Raw genomic sequence first — 21,792 nt, forward strand, 5'->3', positions numbered from 1 at the left:
TACTAGAAACTAGCTACATCACGTAGGCACAAATAATATATTGATTGAACTCAAGAAATAGCCTCCTCCTCTTCCTCTGTGTTTCAGCATGGTGAGCCTTCAATCGTCAAGGCTTCCGATTAGGGGACTCCTAAAGGGTGGGGGTCTCTGACGTGTCTTATGGTGGAAGCTATGTTATAAGATTTTCTTACAATCAAAACATTACAAATGTAACAGCACATAAGGTACATCTCACTGCTAGCCTTCTGTTTGGACCTGGACAAAATTACTATTGCTACTGAGAAATATTTAAGAAGCCATTGCTCAATGCTTAATTCTATGTACATTTGTAAGTAAATCCATTTAGTTTTGAAGTTACTTTTAGCTTTAGACCTGGGAGTAGTGTAGTTTAATGACAGGGATCCTATGAAGTTCAATTATTTTGGACAGCCATTGATTGCACACTAGTAAAATTGTGCAAAATTGACTGTATAAGGAGCAAAATAGAGTACTTTCCATGACACCAAGAAAAAAGGCCCAATTATGAAACTTTCACTTGTAATATAATCGACTAGAGTTGTAAAGTAGTAGAACTTAAAACAGCTGCAATGCTTATTATTTCATAGCCCTCATATTAGCCCAAGTTGAACATAACCCATACATTAACTCTACAGCCTAAACACTAAACCATTCAAGACCAAACATAGTTACTTTTTTTCATGTTTTGCACACTTGACAACACTACATTCTTAGTATGTATGGGATACAACTGCACACTGTTCTTCTTATCTTAGAAAACGATATGGGGTCACTCTAACATGATTTATGTATGTGTCCTCCAATGTCTTAAAGCCTTGCATAGGCTTCTCTAGGTTCCGTCATTGGTGAATTCATATTCTGATAAATTGTTTGAATTTACATTACTGTTACCTAATCAGCTACCGTTTGATAAGACAGTCAGCTGCTGTTACTCTGTGTATAGAATTCCCACATCTCACATGCTTAACTCTTGAACATCAACCAACAGGCCAAGAATGCCACCAAAATCCAACTAGACTATTAGGGTGGAATTCAAATGTTTGAAAAGTCGGTTGGGTGTCTGTTTTTTCCTGTCCTCCCAACTGACTTTTCAAACATTTGAATCTCCCCCTTAGTATTTCTAATTCATGCCATGAACAGCAGAGTTTAGATATTTTAGACTTGCCTAATTTTGTATATATCAGAGGTTCCCAAACTCGGGCCCCAGGGCACCCTAATGGTCCAGATTTAAGTATACCTATGCTTGATCACAGGTGACTTAGGGGCCTATTTACTAAGCTTTGGATGGAGATAAAGTGGACCGAGATAAAGTACCAACCAATCGGCTCCTGTCATTTTTCAAACCCAGTCTGTGACATGGCAGTTAGAAGCTGATTGGCTGGTCATTTACTTCCGTCTACTTTATCTCCATTCAAGGTTTAGCAAATAGGCCCTTTAATCAGTACCTCAGTCAATTTGATTTAACCATTTGTGCTGAGTAATGGATATCTTTAAACCTGGACTGTTTGGATGCCTTGAGGACTGAGTATATATAAATAAGGAAATTAAAATTTGATCACCCACAACAATCCACAAACAAGTAAAGTCAGAAAACTACCCTTACAAAGACAAATACATACATTTGGTCTTAAAGGACAATCTTCCAGATCTTTGTTTAATTTTACCATATGTGTGTGTGGCCAAACTGGCCAAATCCTGGCCAGATCTTGCGATTTGGTGATTAGATGAAATGACTGGGATCCTTTGAAGTTCAAATAATTTGGAAAGCTGATGACTTGCACACACTGACAAGAAGTGGTCACTGGATCAAATCTAATCACATGTCATTTTCGATGTGGCACAAAGGCTATCTCATATTTTCAGCAGTGACAAACTCCTGAAAAACATTTTTGCTAAATATTCTTAAAAATGAACTTGTATTATAGGGCCTGATTCAGACCTGATCGTTGTTGTGCGAATTCGCAAGGCGGACGATTATCAATCAAGTGTGTACAGATCGTAGTGCGCACGCACGAGGCCAAACTGCAAAAAAATCCAGCGTCTTTTTTGATGGCTAGGTGTACGTAAGTAGATTGACAGGAAGCCAGCATTTGGGGGTGGTAACTGAGAATCTTCTGGGAGTGTCAGGGAAAACGCAGGCGTGCCCAAGCGTTTTCAGGGCGGGTGCGTGACATCAGCTTCGGCCCTGATGAGCCTGATTCTGTCGCACTGTAGGAGTAAGTCCTGGGCTACGCACAGACTGGAAAAATCATTTGATGGTGAGTGAGTTGGGAACGGATTGCATGCGTACGCAGAGATTTTCGCAAGGCACACACAGACTTGCACGGGGCGGGTATTCACTCTGTTTGGGTGATGGCTATCTGATCGCAAACCTCTGTAAATTGGCAGAGGAGCGATCAGGTCTGAATTCCCCCCATAGATCTACATTCTTTAAAGTGGACTTTAGTTAGTAAGCAGTCAACAATTTGGTGTAACTGATAAAAATATGTCTATTCTGCCTTACACCATTACCCGCCACTAATAAATCCTGGCATTTTTGCCAAGCAGGTCCCAAAGCTTTTGTCAGTTCTACAGAACACAAGCCAAAACACACAAACATTTCCTCTGTTTCCAATTTTTTTTAAGAGTGTGGTTCCTTTGTCAGAATGAAAAAGCGCACTTGTCATTAAGATACACATACGCTCATGAATAAGGCCCATATGTCTCATCATTGTTTGGTGGCTTAAGAAATGCTGAAATAAATATGCTTTATGCACTCCAAAAATGTATAAAAGGAAGCAAGACAACAATTGGATTTCATTTCTGTTTGATTCCTCAGAAATGTTTTCTAAACAAATGAACTAAAAAAAAAAAAGATGTCTTTTGATTACATTTCTATTGGACATTTAAAGTGTTATATTTGTATGTTATGCTTTGCTGGAGGCTATCAAAGACAGGTTCCAGAAGAGTACTGACCTGGGCTCCAGCAGTAGGTTTCTGTGGTGGGTTCTCAGTCATTTATTGAGTGTCCACCACCGCTTGACACACTCTACCATGCTCTAGTTGGAAATGTCACTCAGTAGGAGCGAGGTGAGTGTGGCAAACATTGCTAAACTCTCTTTGGGGCCGATTCAGACTCTGATGCGCAAAAATCGCTTTGTAGAAATTTCTGCACATCTGTGCATGCGCGTATGCCATTATGTGCATTTGCAAGGTCCTAAAGACCTGGAGGTGGGTGGGTGGGTTGACGCTGCGTTTTGTGGGCATCGATGCTCTGTTTTAGAGGCGCGGTCCGGGCAATGCAGGCGTGTCTAGACTGTTTGTGGGGCGGCCGTGGGATGTCACACGCAGCCTCTGCGACCCTTAACATGGCAGGTAGTTGTCTGCCTTTGCCACTAGGCTGCGCAGGCAAAGGGCTAATCTAAACATACAAAAGCATTGCCGCCGTGTGATGCTCTCACATGTCTGTGGGGTGGGGTCTGGATCCAGCATGCGGGGTGGACTTGCCCTGTGCTGATCGTCCCGCCGCATGTCAAATAAATTGATCGTAGATGTTCATTTTCTCGCACATCTACGATCAAGTCTGAATTAGGCCCTTTGTCTTTGCCAGCCAGGTCTTTTCTCAGACAGGGAGTATGTGGATTATTGGAAATATAATGGAGCAGCAGAGCAGATGATGCCCCCAATATGGATTGAGTGCTGGACCTCAGTTAAGTAACATTATATGAAACTTATGATCACTATGTTTCTAATCAACCAAGTATCAGCAATTGTATATATGTGATTCTAGATTGAAATTACTAAGTAACATTTGGCTTAGTGAATGAATACAAGTAATTGATACTTTTCATCTGTTGCTTAATTGATACTCTGATCTTATTGGAGGACTGTAGTATAAATATCTGACATGCTGGACATTTGAATCTACCTTCTGATGGAACCGCTCTTTTATAATAGCGGAGAAACGCGTTAAGGATTCTTGGAGTGATTGCAGGACGCTAGTATTGCAAGGCTACTGACTTTTTATCACAGCAGAAGTTTCTAATACCGGATCAACTGTTTGGCTCACGGACAACACATAGCTCTGCACCTACACCACAGACTTCCCTCTAACGCTGGGGACCTGATACGAATGAAAGTGTGCCTGCAATTACTGGATACCAACAGTTATCACACATGGTGAGCTCCAGCACAACGGGAAGCCCTATACCAGCGAGCGGTGAGAACAACTTTGGTGTGAGGTAGTAGCACAGCGCAGGACTCTTTCTGCTGAGCCATTATAATTGACTTACGGAACTCTTAACTGTAATTTTTACTATAAGCTGGCCAGCTGGAACGGAATTTTGCTTAATGAATATATCCCTGCAAACTAGTGGGACTGCATCAATATCACTCTCACAACTAACACATATTTTTTATTTTGGTCATTATGAGATATTCTTAATTTTTTTAAATATTTATATGAAAATAAATGTGTATCCATTTTTATTATCTGCGCTCTCTTTATCTTATTGTATTGTACTAAGTACCATGCAAAACTCAATTTTCAGTTTGTGGGTACTATTATCCTTTACGTAATCCTCCAAGGTTAAAAAACGTTTAATGTTAAGGAAATCTAACATATTTAAGCAAGTGCAATGCTATAGAGACTTCTTTCCAGTAATCCTACATGCAATCTGATGTAAAACAATATTTAAATATTACCACAAAATGCTATCATTTCTCTGTCAAAAATTATAATATATTTGAAACTGTTGCTTCCCTTCTACACGCGTAAAAATTTATTGAGCCCAAGAAGCCTATAAACCCCAAAATGTGGTAAATCCGCTGAAAACACTTTTTGAGTATCAGGCGTATTTACCAAAGGGAAACCGCAGCAGATACTAAAATATCTAAATTTTGGATTCAATATAATGGGTACAGCAGACATTGTCCAAGGGTGTCATACTCTAGTGTTTTGCTAGTGGGATGGGACAGGATAAGATATACCTTAGTGGTTATAGTATTCGTTAAAAATGTATTGCTAATAAAATGGCAGAATGCAGCAGTATAGATGTACCCTATGTATATATTACATGACATAAACATGCAAGCTCTGACAAAAACAAGGGTGCAAGTTAACAGGTTAGAGAATAAAATGTAAAAACATTAAATAACAGTCAACAGATCCAGGTCCAAACTTCACCTTGAAAACATCAACGTTCCTAATCATAATTATACTTTTAATTAAAATAATTTTTTTAAATTATCCACATTTATGAAACTACATCAATATAATATAATAATAATAATCAAGAAGATGAGACCTATTACGGGGCACAAGTTACACAGGTAATTATTTATTATCATGAATTATTATTTGTTTGCAATTGTAAAACATTATATATATGTATATATATATAGAGGTGGTTCAAAATTCAAATAGAGGAACCACACCAACTGCCACTCCAAACACTGCCAACCATTGCCGGCAGGGGCTCACTGGCAGTTGGTGTGGCTCCCCTATTTGAACTTTGGACTGCACTGCAGCCCCACCTCTGGAGCTGCCACTATATAAACTTCTTAAATATAATGCCCCTGTACATCGTTTTTCCATTGTAGACAGTTTAGGAATGGAATCTATAATAAATACTTCCATCCATCTGTTACAAACTCCGATTGTATCAAAGGGTTCCTTACTTTACTGGCTCCCATGATTCACGCTCAAAGCCCCTGTGAATTGATTGTGCAATTGAAGACTCCATGAGGTCGACATATCTGACAACAAGTGGAGCAAACAGGTCTTGGAGATGTTTGTGGAATTTTCCATTGCATAAATTATCTAGAATCATAAGCATATCAAAATGTTGTTAATTGGGTAGCACATTCTATTAACAAATAAACACACAATATGGGCACTGCTCTTCCACAGGAATATAATTTACTTATTAATAATAATAATAATAGTAATAATAATTTATATAGTGCCATAATGAAACAAGCCTGAGTATTATTAAACAGAGAGAAAACTAAGAGGGCCCTGCCTGCAAGCCTACAATCTATAGCACAGGTTCTCAAACTCAGTCCTTGGGACCCCACATGGTTCATGTTTTCCAGATACCCTGTGCTTTTTTATAATGTGACAGTTGGTGATAAACAGTGCACCTTCCGGGTGACCTGGAAACCGTGAACTGTGTGGGGTCTTGAGGACAGAGTTTGAGAACCACTGGTTTATAGGAAATAGGAATGTAATATCTGAGGTTAAATGCCACATATTGCTTATCGATCCAAGCAGACTGCAATGGGAAAAAGTGCTTAGTGGGTCCACACAATCCAGTCACAGACCAATGTGGATTTCAGGGTCCTTAGGTTGTCTGAACATAGAAAGGGAATACATGTAAGTTTTGTGTGAACTCTACAATTGGTTAGAAATCTGGTAAAATTGCCTGAGAGACTGAGAAAGTGACTCAAGAATTTAAGAAGCTTGCCTAGAGAAGTGTGTGATGAGCGATAGAAAGTTTAGAGGCTAGAGAAGTCTTGTTGTATAAGGGAGAGTTTTACTCGAAAAAAGTGGAAGAGTTGCAGACCTTGGTCCGAAAGGAGGAATTCGGCTGGGAAATTGATTTTGACAACAGTGAAGTAAATTATGTTGGTGCAGTTTTGTTAATGGTATTGTATATTAGTACATGTATCTAATATTGGTTTCAAATAGTATAATACCGGTACCCAGTGTAGGCACTCACAGATAAGAGATTGTTGGGGTCAGGTTCAGGTAAGACAACTAAAGAATTGCAACTGCCATGTTGTCAAAAGATATTGAGGTATGAAAGGAGGTGGCTGGTGGAAAAATTAATATCTCAAATGACATACAAGATGAAAGGACAGAAAGACATTCATTAATGGGGGCTAGCACAAATGTGGAAAGATTTAAAGATGAATGTCTGTATCATCAGCATAGGTGTGGTGCTAAAATCCAACTAAGTTTATTAGTGATATAGAGAACAGCAGATAAATTAAGCAAGTGTCTTAGAGACCTACTGAGAGATGCCATGTACAAAATCAGTTCAACAGAGTGCAAAGCGGAGCTGCATTTACTGCACACCTTTTAAAGGGTACCTTACACCCTTTCATATTAGCAACCCTCGCTTATAGTCTGTTGTATACATGGAGACTGATATTTTTTTTTATCACTTCTTTACATTAAAATGCCACAAAGGATGACGTCATGGAAATGTGAAGAACACATGTCTTGTTAAATTCAAAATAGTGCTTTTGCATTTATGTGAGTTTAAATGGACTAGTTAACTCCATACATGAGGCTCTGATGGATTTACAATGCAAAGTAGACCACCGCCCAGAGGTGGCATCGGTTAAAAGACGGGTCTTTGATGTACGTTGACAGTTTTTTGTCCTTTCATCATACAAAACAAATCAAAAGAATGTGATAATAATGTAGATTAAAGAAGAAAGTCTCCAAAAAGAAAAGTAACTTTTTGCTAAGCTTACCAAGTCAAATGAAAATTAAAAAACAATGTACATGTGGGGCAACAAGGCAATTAAAAAAGTACCCATAAAGGGGCCAAGATGTAAGGATAAATTACCTGAGCCTTCCTTAGGGACATAACAGTCACACCTCCATTATGCTACACGTATAGCACTAACTTTAGCTTAGGCTGTGTATCCTGGGGAGTCCTAACTGAGACCAAGAGTCCTCTTGTCGGACCTACAGTAGGTCTCCCTAAACTCTCCACCCATCCAGCATTCCACTACTCTTTGGGTGAGGAGAGTTAGCAACACCACATAATTACTAACTGACCACTGAAGGAGAGACAGATCATAATGAGATAGAAGGGATCTTGGGAGGGACTCACTGGATCAGAGATTCACCATTTTTACTTTTGTCAGCATCTGTAATCTACCAAACATTTCCAAAAGGCACTGAGGCATTTAGCTCCATTATACCATCACAGCTGCTGCCCACATCCTCTTGGAAACTCTAATCACTTGCTTTCACTGTGCTATAACTGACTGAATAACACAAGTAACCTATTCTCCTTCAATCAATCAGTGTATAGGTTACTGGCACGGTTAATGGTGAAGGCAGGAGAGGGAGAATACTTCTTCTCTGTGTATTACTACTTCTACCTCACTCAGGGGTAGATGTATAATTTTTTCTTTTTGGTGCATTATGGGTGTTGGGGCATATCGCTGTTTTTTACCGGTGATAAGCTCACGCATTTCACCTGAATGTATGTCCCCCTGGCGAGGTCTCTTACCGCTGCCCTATGTTGGGCCGGCGGTAAAATTTGCTCCTGTGTCCTAGCGTGCGTCGGTGCGAGTCTGCGCATGCGCACGACACCTCCTTCCCACGGTCCTCCGCGCCTGTAGTAGTGCACATGCGCGACTTCTGTAAACCAGCTTCAAACACACTAAACGAGCCCACAGAAGACCACTAGGGATGCTATGGTGTCACATGATACAATTTACTTTACTGAAAACATCACAAAAAAATGGCAGCCGGAAGAAAAACAGAGATTAGGGACCCGTACCGCATGCAAACCAACGGCGAAGTCGAAGACTGCAGGCGACGAAGCGGAGATCCGAAAAAGCCCTTCATACATTTGGTACAGAATGTCGACACTCAACACGTTTATATTCACAACGTCAACTGATTTTTCACACCAGAGGGGAGATTTATCAAATCTTGGAGAGACATTACATCGAGAGATAAAAAGTAACAATCAGCTTCTGTCATTTTACAGGCTGTGCTAGAAAAAATACAGAAGCTGATTGGTTGGTTCTTTATCTCGTTCCACTTCATTTTTGTCCAAGATTTGATAAGTCTGCCCCCAAATCATCAGGGAACAGGACATAAGAAGCCTGCATGGTTGGAGCGAGGCGAGAGCCATCGCAGAATAGTTCAGATGAGGTTCTCACTTTGCCTCATTGCAGGAACGATCCCGTTACAGCTTATGTACATAGGCAGCAGTAGATAGATGTATTGGGTGCAGTAGAAAAATAAGTGACTTTGCACTAAAAATATCACCCAAACTTCCACATTTTTTAAGGCTCATAAATGACACTTATGGTAGAATTCAGCCTGAGGAAGTATCATTGTGTGACAATAACATCCTGTTATCAAGCAAATAATTTTTACTTTATTTTGGAAAATCCATTTACATAATCAACATACAAGTGTGAAATGTTAAGTAAATCAGCAGGAAAGAAAAAAAATCCTAAAAAGTCACAGATGTGTTTTGTTGCAGTAAACCAATTCTATTTTTCAGTATGTAATGCAAGGCATAATTTAACAAATCATTTAAATTAGACATATTTCGGGAAAAAAAGCAATGGTTTTGAAAATTGGCTTCTGATACTTTCAAGACAGCAGGCAAAAGGCAGCAAATTATCTTTAGATTAGCAGATGGCTGATTTCTTAGTGCAGCAAATACTACCCGTTCCTAGCAGTCTAGCAGATGGAGTTGCTTAGGAGAAAGGAGGATCCTGTGTTTCAAATCCAATTATTTTAGGTCGCTGTTAGAGGCCACTGCACACACATAATTGGACAGTTTACAATATATTATTCTTTTATTTTTATTGTGCAGTTTAAAAGGGATTGAAAACTTTGAAATGTACCTGCATTTCCAAACGTTTGTGTTTGACTATACGAAATGCATTGAAATTATTCCTACGTTATACCTAAACTACTTCTAACTCATAGGTATCCCAACTATGTATTCATATTACATGGCTTTTGTGCATTTAAAATATATATTCTTTCGTAAAATATAAAGCATATTTATATGAAACCTGGTGCATCAGGAAGAGTGTAAATAAGTTGTTTTATCCCACAGCAAATGATCAGATTTTAACTGGCAGTTAGTAGAGTTTAGAAAACAAAAGTAACCAAAGGATCAGTTACATTTGTGTTATAGACACTGGACAATCCACACTGCAATGTGACGGATGTAAATGCATTAATTGTTTTTGCATGAAGGAGAACTATTAACTCATTTTGCATGCATTACAAAAATACCGGGCAGCATTATTTTTTACAAAGAAATGTAGTATTAAGCCAGGATACACCCAGGGTTAGTTTAAGAGAGTAGGGCATCCAGGTGCAATCACCGTCCCTTCCCTGAGCGCACCACTGTACAAAATGTCTGCCGTGCCATTTTCCCGTAGACTTCTGCAGTGCCGACTTGACCCCGTAGAAGTGAGTATAATATATGGGTGCAGGGTGTGCAGTGTGGACCCAGGGGAAGGTGTGCACTCATTATAGATACGCCACTGGATACACACACCTTCCCAACTCTAAATCTATTTCTCACTTAAAATATGCCCCTCCCCCGCTGCAGTGTAGCATGGCTTTGCAAGGGTGCAAATGGTCTCCTTTTCAGCTTTGCTCCTATCTCTGCATCAGTCGCAAAGGGTAGAATCCAATTAGCTTCTAATTGATCCCCGGATGGTAATTCTATTGATGCCAATAGCCAGTATTATCAGGGATTTTGTTTCACCTGCCTGGACGCATAAGAAACAAAATCTGCGATAATTGCCCTTTTTATTTGCGGCCGCAATCACGAAAACACATGGTCCTGGGAACTTATCTGGATCCTATGTTTTTCGCACAGAAACTGGTAAATGTTTTTGAAATTTTTAAAAAAAATAAAAAATAAAGGATATTAATTGAATTGCTGGACAAAAACCTTTTGGGGAATAAAATCACAAAAAAGACTGTTGTTTTTTTTTTGCAGAAAATTTTACTGTGGCTCATTGAATCCCCCCCCCCCACTGTAATATTATTTCATATAGGCCAATAAAAGTATGTTACACCTATACATGTGAACAAGTGTAAAAACAAAGGTAATTTTTTCTTCTTTGTGCCAAACGAATTATGTCCAATTGTTTCTACAATATAATAAAGTAAAATAAACACTACTTTTATTCATGGTATTTTCCCCATTTTAAATGCAATAGATACATGGAAATGCAAAGGATTCTAGTCTGCATTAAAAGACTATCTCTGGTGACTTGGTGCTGACAATAATCTCTGTGTCCTGTGATTTTCTATGAATTATTCATGAGTGGTATGAACATGCATAAGTGTTTTGCTCTATGGCCTTGTTTGAAGCGAGACAGCAGGGATTTAACAATGGAAGTCAATGGAGATCCCAATTTGAACACTTGAACCAGTGAAGAGGATATTTAAATCTGATGTGAGAAACTTCTCTATAAAATAATGTGACATCATAGTACATAACACATAAAAAACAAAGGCAGATTTTAATTTACAGTTTTAATTTTTATATATACCATACTTTCTGGCTTTATCTTTGTTTAAATCTATAGTTTCATATAAATGGGTGTTTTAGTATGTTTTAATTTAATTTTATAAGGATCAGTAGCTACAGAAGATGTGAAGATCAAGTAATTGCAATAAGTGTTAAGATCAAATAAGTGTACGTTCAATAAGTCCGATGTGTCTCCACGGGATGATTATTGCAATAAATATCACTCATTTTTAATACATTTGGTGAACTGTATTTACCGTAATTCCCGGAAATGTGCACAGAAGAGCATCTCACATGGCCCCATTAATATAATAAACACACACAAGGTTTTATTAGTTTATTACAAATACGGTAATGAGCCTCACAAATAGGCTAAATCTGGAATATGGTGGAGTGTCATTGGACCATATCACAGCCTATATTGGGGAGGGTGAGCAACTGTGATCATTGGAGAACAACAATACCCAAAACAAAGTTGCCTTCCGGTTAGAGTGCTCAAAGGTGATACGTGGTCTACCCTGTGGAAAGCGGGCATCATGGACAGTTCATGAAAATTTATGACGGACATATACTGACTGATGAAGAGCCGCTTTGGCCAAATTATGTGAGCCCACTTGGAGCTGCTACACTCCAAAGGGGAGCGTTATCGGCCAGCCAGATTGCTATCTCAGTGGAAAAGACGCTGACACATCCATGAGGAAATTATGGAGGTACGACAAGTGCTGTGAAAACATCTGCATTACTGTTTCATCCTTTGTAAAAGGAATCATTAATGAGTCTGGACCTGTAAAAGAGCAATCTGCCAAAGAGATCAAGGACTTCAGCCTTTGGGGGTCATTCCGACCTGTTCGCACGCAGCGGCTTTTCGTTGTGGTGCGAAAGGCTCGGAACTGCAAATTCACAGCGGGCGCAATGCGCACGTGCGTTGTTGCCTGGCAACGGCTGTCGCTGGGCAGTGGCTAGAAAAAAGAAGAAAGTGATCGCTAGCGCAATCGCAAGAAGACTGACAGCGAGGAGGCGTTCCGGGGCATCTACTCATCCTTTTCTGGGGCGTGGAGATCCAAACGCAGGCGTGTCCAGGCGTTTGGAGGGCGGATGTCTGACGTCAATCCCGGGACCTTCGTCGCTGGATCCGTCGCACAGGGTAAGTAGGTCTGACCCTGGTCTTGTTCTTGTTTTGCAGGAAACTTTTTTAGCATAGCAGGGCTGCACAAGCAAACGCAGCCCTGCTATGCTAAAATACACTCCCCCATAGGCGGTGTCAAGTTGATCGCACGAGTAGCAAAAAGTTGCTATGCGCGATCAACTCGGAATGACCACCCTTATCTTTAAAAACAAATAATTCTGTAGAAGAATATATAGCAGCCTGTCCTAAGCAGACTGAGTTGAAGCCATAGGTCAAGGATTCTGGGAGTTTACAATTAGTCAACACCTAGCATAATCTGTTGATCTGCAGAAGACTTGACATGAGAATAAGGATATAGAGGGAAAGATAAATGAAGTCAAAGATTGTAGTGAAGCCCGGGAAAAAACATCACCTGGCGTAAAACCCACTGGCATAGAATGCAGCACTCCCATAGCTCAAGGTTGGAGAAGGAATCAAGCGAGAAATCTCCAATATGGCCAAGCCTGAGAGTCCCTGATGTACTGAGGCCTAAGGAAAAGTGCTATCCCTTTGGAAATATGCCCCTGTGAAATCCAAAGGAGGAAACTGAGGTGTGGAATTGTTACATCACGGATCACCATGCAGAATGATGTATTGACCCTCAGCTGAGAGTGGTAGGACAAGCATTATTGAAGAAATATAATTTTTATTACTTGCAATCCCCTGCACTGTTTCTAAATGTTTTCTTTTTTTTTTAAATAAAACATTTTGGGAAGACATCTTTCGTACAGTAACTTATTTGAGTGTGTCTACATTATGATGCAGGTGAACTGGTCCAGAAAATAAAAAAACTATTTTGTGTCTGTGATTTCATACTGTGACATCAGATGGACTGTGGGATAGATATATATTTCAGGGGACACTCCAATCTCATGAGGGTAAAATGTGATTACTGCTTTGCCTTGTTTATTTGCAGTGGAGGGAGATTTCTGAGAAAGGTTGATGCAGCTTGTATTACTGTTGTGGGGGAACTTCAAAGTGTGTAGTCAATGCAATACTGAGTATAGAGCTGGGCATAGCTCACCAAGTGTGCTTTAGCTTTATGACCCATTAAGTAAAGGTCCCCCTTCAATTAATATGCTAATGACAGGAGGGGGTGAAAGAGTGTGGGTGATGGTCTTTCTGGAAAGAGGTTGTCGGGTGAGAGAAGGAATAGATAAAAGATGAGTGCCTTTGAGGATCCTGTGCTGCTGTAGGGAAAAGTAGAACTCAAGTACAGGTGAACTAGATCTATGTGAGTTCTGAAAATTGTGAGTGTCGGTTGAAGTTCAGAGAGATTTAGAAGATGTATGTCAGATCTAGAGAGTGTACATAGTTCAAAATGAAGGTTTCATAATTTGTCTACCTCAGAAGTTGACGTGGCACCCATTATTTTCACAATCTCCGTTTGTTCACAACTAAACCAATATCTACCAGACCCGCATGTGCGTTGACTTCTGTTTCCTCCCCTTAGCTAGCAATACCCTCAAAAAAGGAGAGACTGAGGAACAGCAAGGTACCATCACTGGAGGTGGAATTGAGGATATAGGTGTTGATATATCAAGAGTGAAAAAAGTGAAGTGGACCAATTACCAAAAGCAACCAATGAGCTTCTCCCTATTGATTGGTTACTATGGGGCAACTTCTCCACTGGTCCACTTCTCCACTCTTTTCACTGCTTGATACATCAACTTCATAGTAATGTAACACATTCATGCAAGCAATGGTATACTGGTTGTAGCAACATTAAGATTGATGCCATGTACAAACTGTAATGTACACTTCAAAATGACTTACCTATTTCATTAACCATTTAAAGAATATCCTTACCCATTTCTCCTTTTCTCAGGCTGACATATTACACACAGACTTGCAATATGGGTCATCACAATGCAATTTGAAATTCTATTTACAATCCTGTATGAAAACCAAGTTATATTGCAGCACAAGTGGAAAACATATGAGAAAAAAAAAAGATACATACAGTCACTGCGGAGGAAATCATTTATCAGCTGAAACAATGGAAAACTGTCCCACGTATCTGGCGGCTGCACTTCCAACGCTGCGTCCATGTCCACCGCAAACAGTGAGAGGAATGTTTCTGCGTGTTCTACCATTAAGTCTGACCACCAAGCAAAGGCCTTTAGATTTGGTAGGTGGAGGGGGGATTTAAAAAAAATTAAATAAAATCAGTGAAAAGCACGAAAAGTTGTTTTTTATCCAGGATTCTCACAGTGCAAGAACTTCGTGAGTAACAGAAAATCTCATTGTAAAGAGAACAGTGTATTTAAAACACTACAGTGGTGCGGGAAATTAGTGGAATCAATTAAAAGAAATCTGTTCCTTTTACAATGTCAATCAGGTCGTCTGAGGTCATGCTCAGAGTTCAAGGTTCATCTAATTCATTCTGTAATGTACTAATTTGGGAGTTCAGATTGAGTTTCTTCACTGAATCATTTTCATTTTTCTTTTGGAGATTAGTCACTATTAGCAATAATCTATATCAGGCAAATTATGTATTTTGCAAATGAGATTGTGGCTTGGCATTTTAAAATAAGCCAAGCAGATGGGAACTTTAAACATTATAAACTTCGGTGAAGTAACTCAAATTCATGCTCATGGGAATTGAACTAAAATATAGAAATATATATATATATTTTTTTTAGCAAAGTGCCATTCACATCGTACAGAGCAGAGATGTGAATGTGTTTCAGACACATGCGTGTTTTTCATCTTTACTGAGAAGAGCATGCAGAATGAGTGACACTACTTGTCTATTCTTATACTCTTGTCAGGGTATTCAGACAGTTTTAAATAGGTTTTGTGGGTTATAATATGCTTAAAAACCAGCAGGTCTGTGCTTTTGATATATTCTTTTTTGAACATTGCCAAGACCAAATAAAAAAAATATAGACTAGTACCATAGCTCTAGTCTAATTATAACTATATATGCACAAAAAATATAATATATATATATATACTGTTTCAATATATAATAGTATATATATATATATATATATATATATATATGTTTCAATGTTTATACCTCTTTGGATGCTTTCTTCCTTTTTTAATTTACTGATAGCAATGTAAGCTATTCTATTTTTGTCTATTGATACTGAAATAAAACTTTAAAAAATAAACAACCACTCAGGCTGTCATCACTAACCTTGTAAAAAAAATAAAAAAATAATATATATATATATATATATATATATATAAATCTATCTATGTATCTCCTATCTGTCTATCGGTATCCGGGCTCTGGGTCGACACCCATTAGGTCGACACCCATTGGTCGACAGTTGATATGTTGACACTAGAAATAGGTCGACACCACCATTATGTCGACATGAACAATGTAGACATGCAAAAAAAGGTTGACATGAGTTTTTCCCATTTTTTTTAGGGACTTTTTCATACTTTATGATCCATGTGGACTACGTTTGAGAACGGTAACCTTGCGATGCTAGGGGATGCGGTGCACGAATTGGGGTTCCCGGTCACTTAACGGAGAAAACTACACAAAAAAACATTAAAAAACTCATGTCGATCTTTTTTCATGTTGACTTATTTCTAGTGTCAACCTGGCCACTGTCGACCTAATAGGTGTCGACCCTGAGTCCCATGCCCCTATCTATCTATCTATCTATCTATCTATCTATCTATCTATCTATCTATCTATCCATAATTTTATAGTCTAATACATTGCTGGCTGGGCTGTTATAATAGAGCAGTATTGCTGGAACATGGATTTGTGGGGGCACAAGTGGCATAGTCATGTATATGTACACTGCTGGTGTATTCTTGTGAGGGTTATTGCTGGTATAATGATATGTGAGTGGCTTTTCTGGAATAATCAAGTGGGAGCACTGCTTGTACAATAATGTGCAGGGACACTGCTGCAGTACTGATATGGACAAATTACTTGTGTAATATGTGGGAATAGCTGTAAATACTGCATATTAAAAGAGACCCCAACATTGACTACTCCTTCATGAAGGCTGTCCATATTCTTCAACGACATCTCTCTAAATTCACAGAAATTTAATTTTCCCAAAACATTGGGCAGTGCTATGTTATAAATATGTCCAAGTTAAGGGAAACCCTAAGAATAATTGTACAAGACTTTTTGAAACGATTTTTTTTGTCCCTCCTTATATTTAAAAAAATATTCCCTAAATAAAAATATTCCCTAAATAAATAATTTAGTTAGCTATTAATCACGATGTACAAGTTTTGTTTAAAATTCCAGTAGAAAATTTCAAATGCAGGACTGGTACGGCTGTACAAATTACTGTAATCAGTGTATCAAAACAATATTTGTATTATAGTTGTACATGTAGATTTTTTGTGCGTATATAATTCCTCACCCCTCAATTTATTATGAATTTAAATTGAAATAAAATATTATTCAATTATATGTTTTCTTGGTAAACCTGATAAAGTACACTATAAGTTTAAACCGTTTAATACGTCTACTTACTGTTGCAGTAGGAAAAATAATAAAACACTAGAAAAAATTAGTTTTCTTTCTAGAATAAAGTGATTTAATATTTGAGAATAAATAAAGAAAATAACTTTCCATTAATGAACAGAATGACATTTTCATTCTCAAGTAATACATGTTCTGTTTGGTAACATGATTAATTTAGTCCTAATATTTTTTTTTCTATGTTTCAGTTATGTCGCATATTTGTCATAATATGGAACTGCAAGAACAGTGAGTGATATTTCAAATGATATTTAATAATCACTTAGCTGGCTTGCAGAAATGTGTCAATTATTAAAATAGGCATTGAGATGCAATGGCATTGTGAAGAATATGTGTAATTTATAGAAATTTTTTGAACCCGATACAATTGTCGAATCCATAAAAATATGCTTGACTTGGAACAAAGAATTGCGCAATTAAAAACAAATCACATTTCCTCTGAATATAATAAAAGATTAATTTTTACTTAAATATTTTAATATATCTTTTGGAGGGTTTAAACTTAGAAGGAAAACTCTAAAATAAAAAGTAGCACATATTTTAGAAATGATCCATGTCTATCCATGAAAAAAAATAATACACTAAATTTAGAAAAAAATATAATTTTTTAAAACTAAAACAGCCCAGTAAAACGATGCAATATTATAAAAATATAAATGCTAACATAATTTTATGATTCAAATTTATGTTAAATATTTTGTCCCTCAAAATTTTAACAAAAACAAAAACTTCTAGGGAAACAAAACCCAATCAGGAATGTTTTAATATTAAGTATAAAGGTTACAATGATGATTAGGATGTCAGGAGCAAACCTTTTTTCTTGTCAATGTGAACCTTATACAATAAACCTAATTAGCTGAAACATAGTTTGCAGGTATGTTTAAACAATACCAATGAGCTTGGCCCAACACGTTGCTCGTCACTGTTGCATTATGGTAACTGGACTAAAAAACGGACATGGGTAAAACAGAAGGATTAGGAAAGAATAAAGGAAGAATGGGTTGTGCTGGGAAACAGCTGCAATGCTTGTATAATACGCCCATTGCTGCATGCACGGATTGGATTACCACTGCACACTTTAATTGTGTGGGGCAACTAAGTTCCACAAGCAGTCTATGTGTTCTGGCTGCTACACTACTTATATTACTACTACGAAGGAGGCAAAAAAGGATAAAATCCCATCAGAAACATGAAGGACATGCACAAGATATGAGAGCAGGTGACTCAATTTGTTGAGTTTAACCACATACCTCTTTTCCCTGCCAGGACCATCCAAGATAGAAAGAACAGTGAAAAAACAGGGAGGAAATTTAAATATGCAAATCAGGCATTAGTTGGGTCTTTTGGAGTTTTGTACTGTGCATTAGCTGATGGTAGTGAATAGTGATAGAAAAAGTATTGTTTGGCTGATATCGCAAACACTTTCCAATATAATAAAAATATCAAAGAAATTTTAATAAAAATGCATAAATAAATTTCTAAGTGTAAAAAAAATTATTTTTTTTGGCATCAAAAAATCATGTAAAAAATATCGGCGATAACGATATATACTGTACATATGTCAAGTAAATAAAAATTTGAAAAAATATACACTTGGGATTGCATTGTCAATTTGTACTAATTTAGAACATGTATTAAGATTATAAAATAGATAAAAAAAATTTAATGTTTTCAATTATTTTTTTTATCGTTCATTTTCTGACATCATTTAAAAAAAAATCTAGCAGAAGTCATTGGAAAGTTGGACTGATTGTAATCTGCAGAATAGAAATTTCTTACTAATTCCTAATCATTATCATATACATTTATTAAATTTTGCATGTCAGCTTGCGATAAGTATCAGTTATTGAAATACAGAAAATGTGAAGACTCCCTTTTTGTGCAGCGCAATAAAAAGTTTTTACATAATGGATTTCTGATTATGTAAAATCCATTAACAAGCAACCTGGAGGAACTGAGAAAATGTTTGTGTTCTAGAGACTGCTCTAGAAATTGATAATGGCACAAAGTATATAACAGGTGGGTTCTCACCTCTGCGTGATGTTCCTCATTTTGCTGGAGTACTTCAATGACAAGCTCTGCAAGTCGTATTGTGTCTTCTAGCTTTTTGGCAGGGGTTACTAATCGACCTACGTTTTCTAGAGTACAAGAAGATGAATTAGAATTTGCATCTGTGGGCTAAACGTGGATAGTAATTCATGTGGAAAGTCAAATTCCAAGGTATTTGACAACTGTATAAAGTCATGCAAGATTTTTAAAAAAGCTAAATAATTAATACTAAACAAACCATAATAATCACAATTCTTTGTAAAACTACAAAAACAGTGCTCCAGCTTTATTATTTGTCCATAATTGATTCTCAGCACTCATTTTTTAATAATATTATCGTACTTTGGACACTGCAATTGAACCGACTTGTAAAACTTCTGTTGTAAGCATATATCTAGGTGAATTTTATGTGATATACAACATAAATATTGTATGTAGCAGTGGGCGGGGGATTCCTAGTTACTGGAAGCTACTGTACAATTTGAGATTTAATGTACAGCTTCTTCAGTGTTCTGCACTGGACTCCTAACGAGGGAAGGGATGGGAGTACTTCAGGAAACTGCAGAACAAATCAATGATGTGCTGAGAGTCTCTTGTATGTCATCAAGAGGCTTCCAACACACAGCTCATGAAGGAGGAAAATCTTTAGGCGCTAGATATGCAGGTGAAAGAGGGTGAGCACTGTCAATGTGTCTGTCTGACCTTGCAGTGTGTCTGTCAGACTTGAGAGCCTTGCAACCAGTGCAGTGTGCCTGTTCAGTAAGCCTGTCTTTCGGCACCGTCAGTGTGTCCTTCTGAACTGTGTTCCCTCAGCACTATTTGTGTCTCTCAGTGAATCGGTTTCCCGGCACTGTCAGTCAGCCTGCCCCCGAGTCTTGCTTGTGATTTTGGGGTCTATTTACTATATCTTGGACAGAGATAAAGTGGATGGAGAGTACCAGCCAACCAGCTCCTAACTGTAATTTTTCAAACACAGCCTGTAACATGGCAGTTACGAGTTGATTGGTTGGTACTTTATCTTCGTCCATTTTATCTTTCTCCAAGGCTTAGTAAAAAGACCCATTTGTCTGTTCTTGTCAGTGAGTCTATGTCCCAGTCCCATCTGTGTGTCCTCCAGTCCTGCCATAAGCCTCTACAGAAGCTAAACATACCAGGCATATTTGCCAACTTTTAATGTCTCCTCTCTGAGAAGCTTGGAGAGGAGATGCAGCTGACCACTTAGGCTCTCATGTCATTCGATTCCAGCCATGCCACAGAAAAATGACGAGAATTGTGGGTCCTTGCATCATTTTAGCCCCTTCCTACAGACCCACAATTCTCTTTATTATCTCCCCATTCTGCCCACTTCACTAGGAATTGGGCGTGATGTGGCAGATCCACCCATTCTTCCAGGAATCTGGGGGACTACCTGAAAGTAGTGAGTCTTCCTTAACTTTCCTGACATAAGTAAGTATGATGCTACTGTAGGTGATGGAAATACACTAGGTAACTGTGAAAACGTAAAACAATAGCATTTTCACAGCAATCCAATTAGTGGCATCAACCTCATTGTGTGGAAGCAAAAACTCTCATCTCTATAATCCCTTTCACATCGCAAAAAATAACCCGGTATCGACCCGGCATATTGCCGGGTCGACACGGTTCAGTGTGCGGTGTGAAAGGGCCATGGCCTAAACATACCTGAAACACACAGTGTCAGGCAGATGCAGCTAACTTCACTGCAGGTAATATGTTCCTTTATAATGTGTAAAAACTATTTTACCCTCTTAAATATATTAGTAATATTAGTAGACAAAACTTTGGGACTCAAACATAATTCTTATATATTTCAAACAATTTAATTACAATAAAGTGTCTGTTTTAGGTTTATTGTGGCATTTCATATTATCGTGGGTTAGATTTATCAAAGCTTAGAGAGAGATAAAGTGGAGAGAGATAAAGTATCAGCCAATCAGCTCCTATCATTTTTCAAACACAGCCTGTAACATGACAGTTTGGTGCTGATTGGTTGGTGCTTTATGTCGCTTCACTTTATCCATCTCCTAGCTTTGATAAATCTAGCCCTATGGTGGGTATGTACTAAGCCTTGGAGAGTGATACAGTGGAGAGATAAAGTACCAGCCAATCAGCTCCTAACTGCCATGTTATAGGCTGTGTTTGAAAAATTACAGTGAGGAGCTGATAGGTTGGTTCTTTATCTCTCTCCAAGGCTTAGTACATAGGCCCCTTTGTTTCTTAAACATTTCAGACCCCCTTGAAGAAAACCCATATTTGTCCCTGTGTAGGGATGTTCACAAGGATTCATATACAAATTTGAAAGTACAATGCTATGGTGAGGGACATTAACTTAATGTTTCCTACATAAAAATACTAACTGTAGCACATAACATTTGCTATTTTCCAAGCTAATGGGCTCATTTATCAATGAGTGATACATTTCACTGTGAGTGATAAATTGCACCAGCCAATCAGCTCCTAACTATCATTTTTCAAACACAGGGGCAGATGTATTAAGCCAGGTGAAGTGATAAAGTGGAAGGTGATAACGCACCAGCCAGTCAGCTCCTAACTGTCATTTTTCAAACCCAGCCTGTAACATGTAAGTTAGGAGCTGATTGGCGGGTGCGTTATCACCTTCCACTTTATCACTTCACTAGGCTTAATACATCTGCCCCACAGTCTGTAACATGGCAGTTAGGAGCTGATTGGCTGGTGCAATTTATCACTCACAGTGAAATTTATCACTCATTGATAAATGAGCCCATATATTCCCTAAATTGGGGCATTCTTTGGGATTGATCAGTCAGTCTATAGCTTTTAGACAATAAGTTTGACAA

The 21,792-nt window shown here is 38.1% G+C and overlaps 1 protein-coding gene across 1 annotated transcript in view; it reads right to left on the reverse strand.

Moving 5' to 3' along the window:
- CADPS (calcium dependent secretion activator) overlaps positions 1-21,792 on the reverse strand; it is a 661,462-nt gene that overhangs the window by 59,771 nt on the left and 579,899 nt on the right. The window contains exons 19-21 of the mRNA XM_063941549.1: positions 18,938-19,044; positions 14,396-14,552; positions 5,677-5,818 (exon numbers count right to left, since the gene is read on the reverse strand). Of these exons, the coding sequence (XP_063797619.1) occupies positions 5,677-5,818; positions 14,396-14,552; positions 18,938-19,044 (406 nt within the window). The remainder of the gene's footprint in view (positions 1-5,676; positions 5,819-14,395; positions 14,553-18,937; positions 19,045-21,792) is intronic.

Source organism: Pseudophryne corroboree, chromosome 9 (assembly GCF_028390025.1).
Source record: "Pseudophryne corroboree isolate aPseCor3 chromosome 9, aPseCor3.hap2, whole genome shotgun sequence".
Classification (NCBI taxonomy): Eukaryota; Metazoa; Chordata; class Amphibia; order Anura; family Myobatrachidae; genus Pseudophryne; species Pseudophryne corroboree.